The 733-nt window shown below is 41.9% G+C and overlaps 1 protein-coding gene across 1 annotated transcript in view; it reads right to left on the bottom strand.

Moving 5' to 3' along the window:
• Positions 1 to 501, bottom strand: part of LOC144979193 (paired mesoderm homeobox protein 2-like) — a 4,731-nt gene extending 4,230 nt beyond the window's left edge. Inside the window, exon 1 of the mRNA XM_078925804.1 lies at positions 429 to 501. Within this exon, the coding sequence (XP_078781930.1) occupies positions 429 to 501 (73 nt within the window). The remainder of the gene's footprint in view (positions 1 to 428) is intronic.
• Between the last annotated feature and the right edge of the window lie 232 nt (positions 502 to 733).

The raw sequence follows: 733 nt of genomic DNA, 5'->3' as shown, positions 1-733 counted from the left end.
ATCTTTTTGGGATCGTGGATAGCTCATACGGTAGAGTGACGGCCAGGCGGAGTTGTCGTCGTACCAGTAAGGTCGCGGGTTCAAACCCCCATCACCGCCCCGAATTTTTTTTATTCTCTATTGTCTTCTGGCACTTTCCTACTCACTTCATCTCTTGTTGTTACCAACATAAGTGCCTGCTCCACTCACTTTCTGAATTAAAACACACACACACACACACACACACACACACACACACACACACACACACATACTAACATAGCATCATGCTATTTGTAACTATAACTGTATCAAGTACATCGTGACCAGTGGCCAACCCACGATGTTCATCTCCATGAAATGGTATTATGACAACCCACATCAAAAGGCACCATTATCACCTCATAACACTATCTACTGATTAATGTAATGAATAGCCACAGTATCACAAAACTCCGATGCAAAATCTCCATTGGGAATTCCCGTTTCCCAACCTATTTGGAGCTTGAGAGTTTTCACCATCTTCCCCTTCGGGAATTACCGAATGTCAGATTGTGCGAGTGTGAGCAACACCGTTTGTCTTTACCGCCACTTGAAGGACTCATACACGCATCATTTGGTAAGACTTCATTAATTTGTGATCAAAGCGATTTGGGCACATTCGCCACAATCTGTTATAATGTAAGAATGAACTAGATGAAGGAAATCGAATTTTTAAAAAATCAAAACAGTGCTGCTATGTGTTATGTGGTAT

Source organism: Berghia stephanieae, chromosome 9 (assembly GCF_034508935.2).
Source record: "Berghia stephanieae isolate SIO BIC M18660-M18661 chromosome 9, UCSD_Bste_1.3, whole genome shotgun sequence".
NCBI classification, from domain to species: domain Eukaryota; kingdom Metazoa; phylum Mollusca; class Gastropoda; order Nudibranchia; family Aeolidiidae; genus Berghia; species Berghia stephanieae.
The sequence above is the reverse complement of the archived record's forward strand: the minus strand, read 5'-3'. Positions and strand labels throughout refer to the sequence as shown.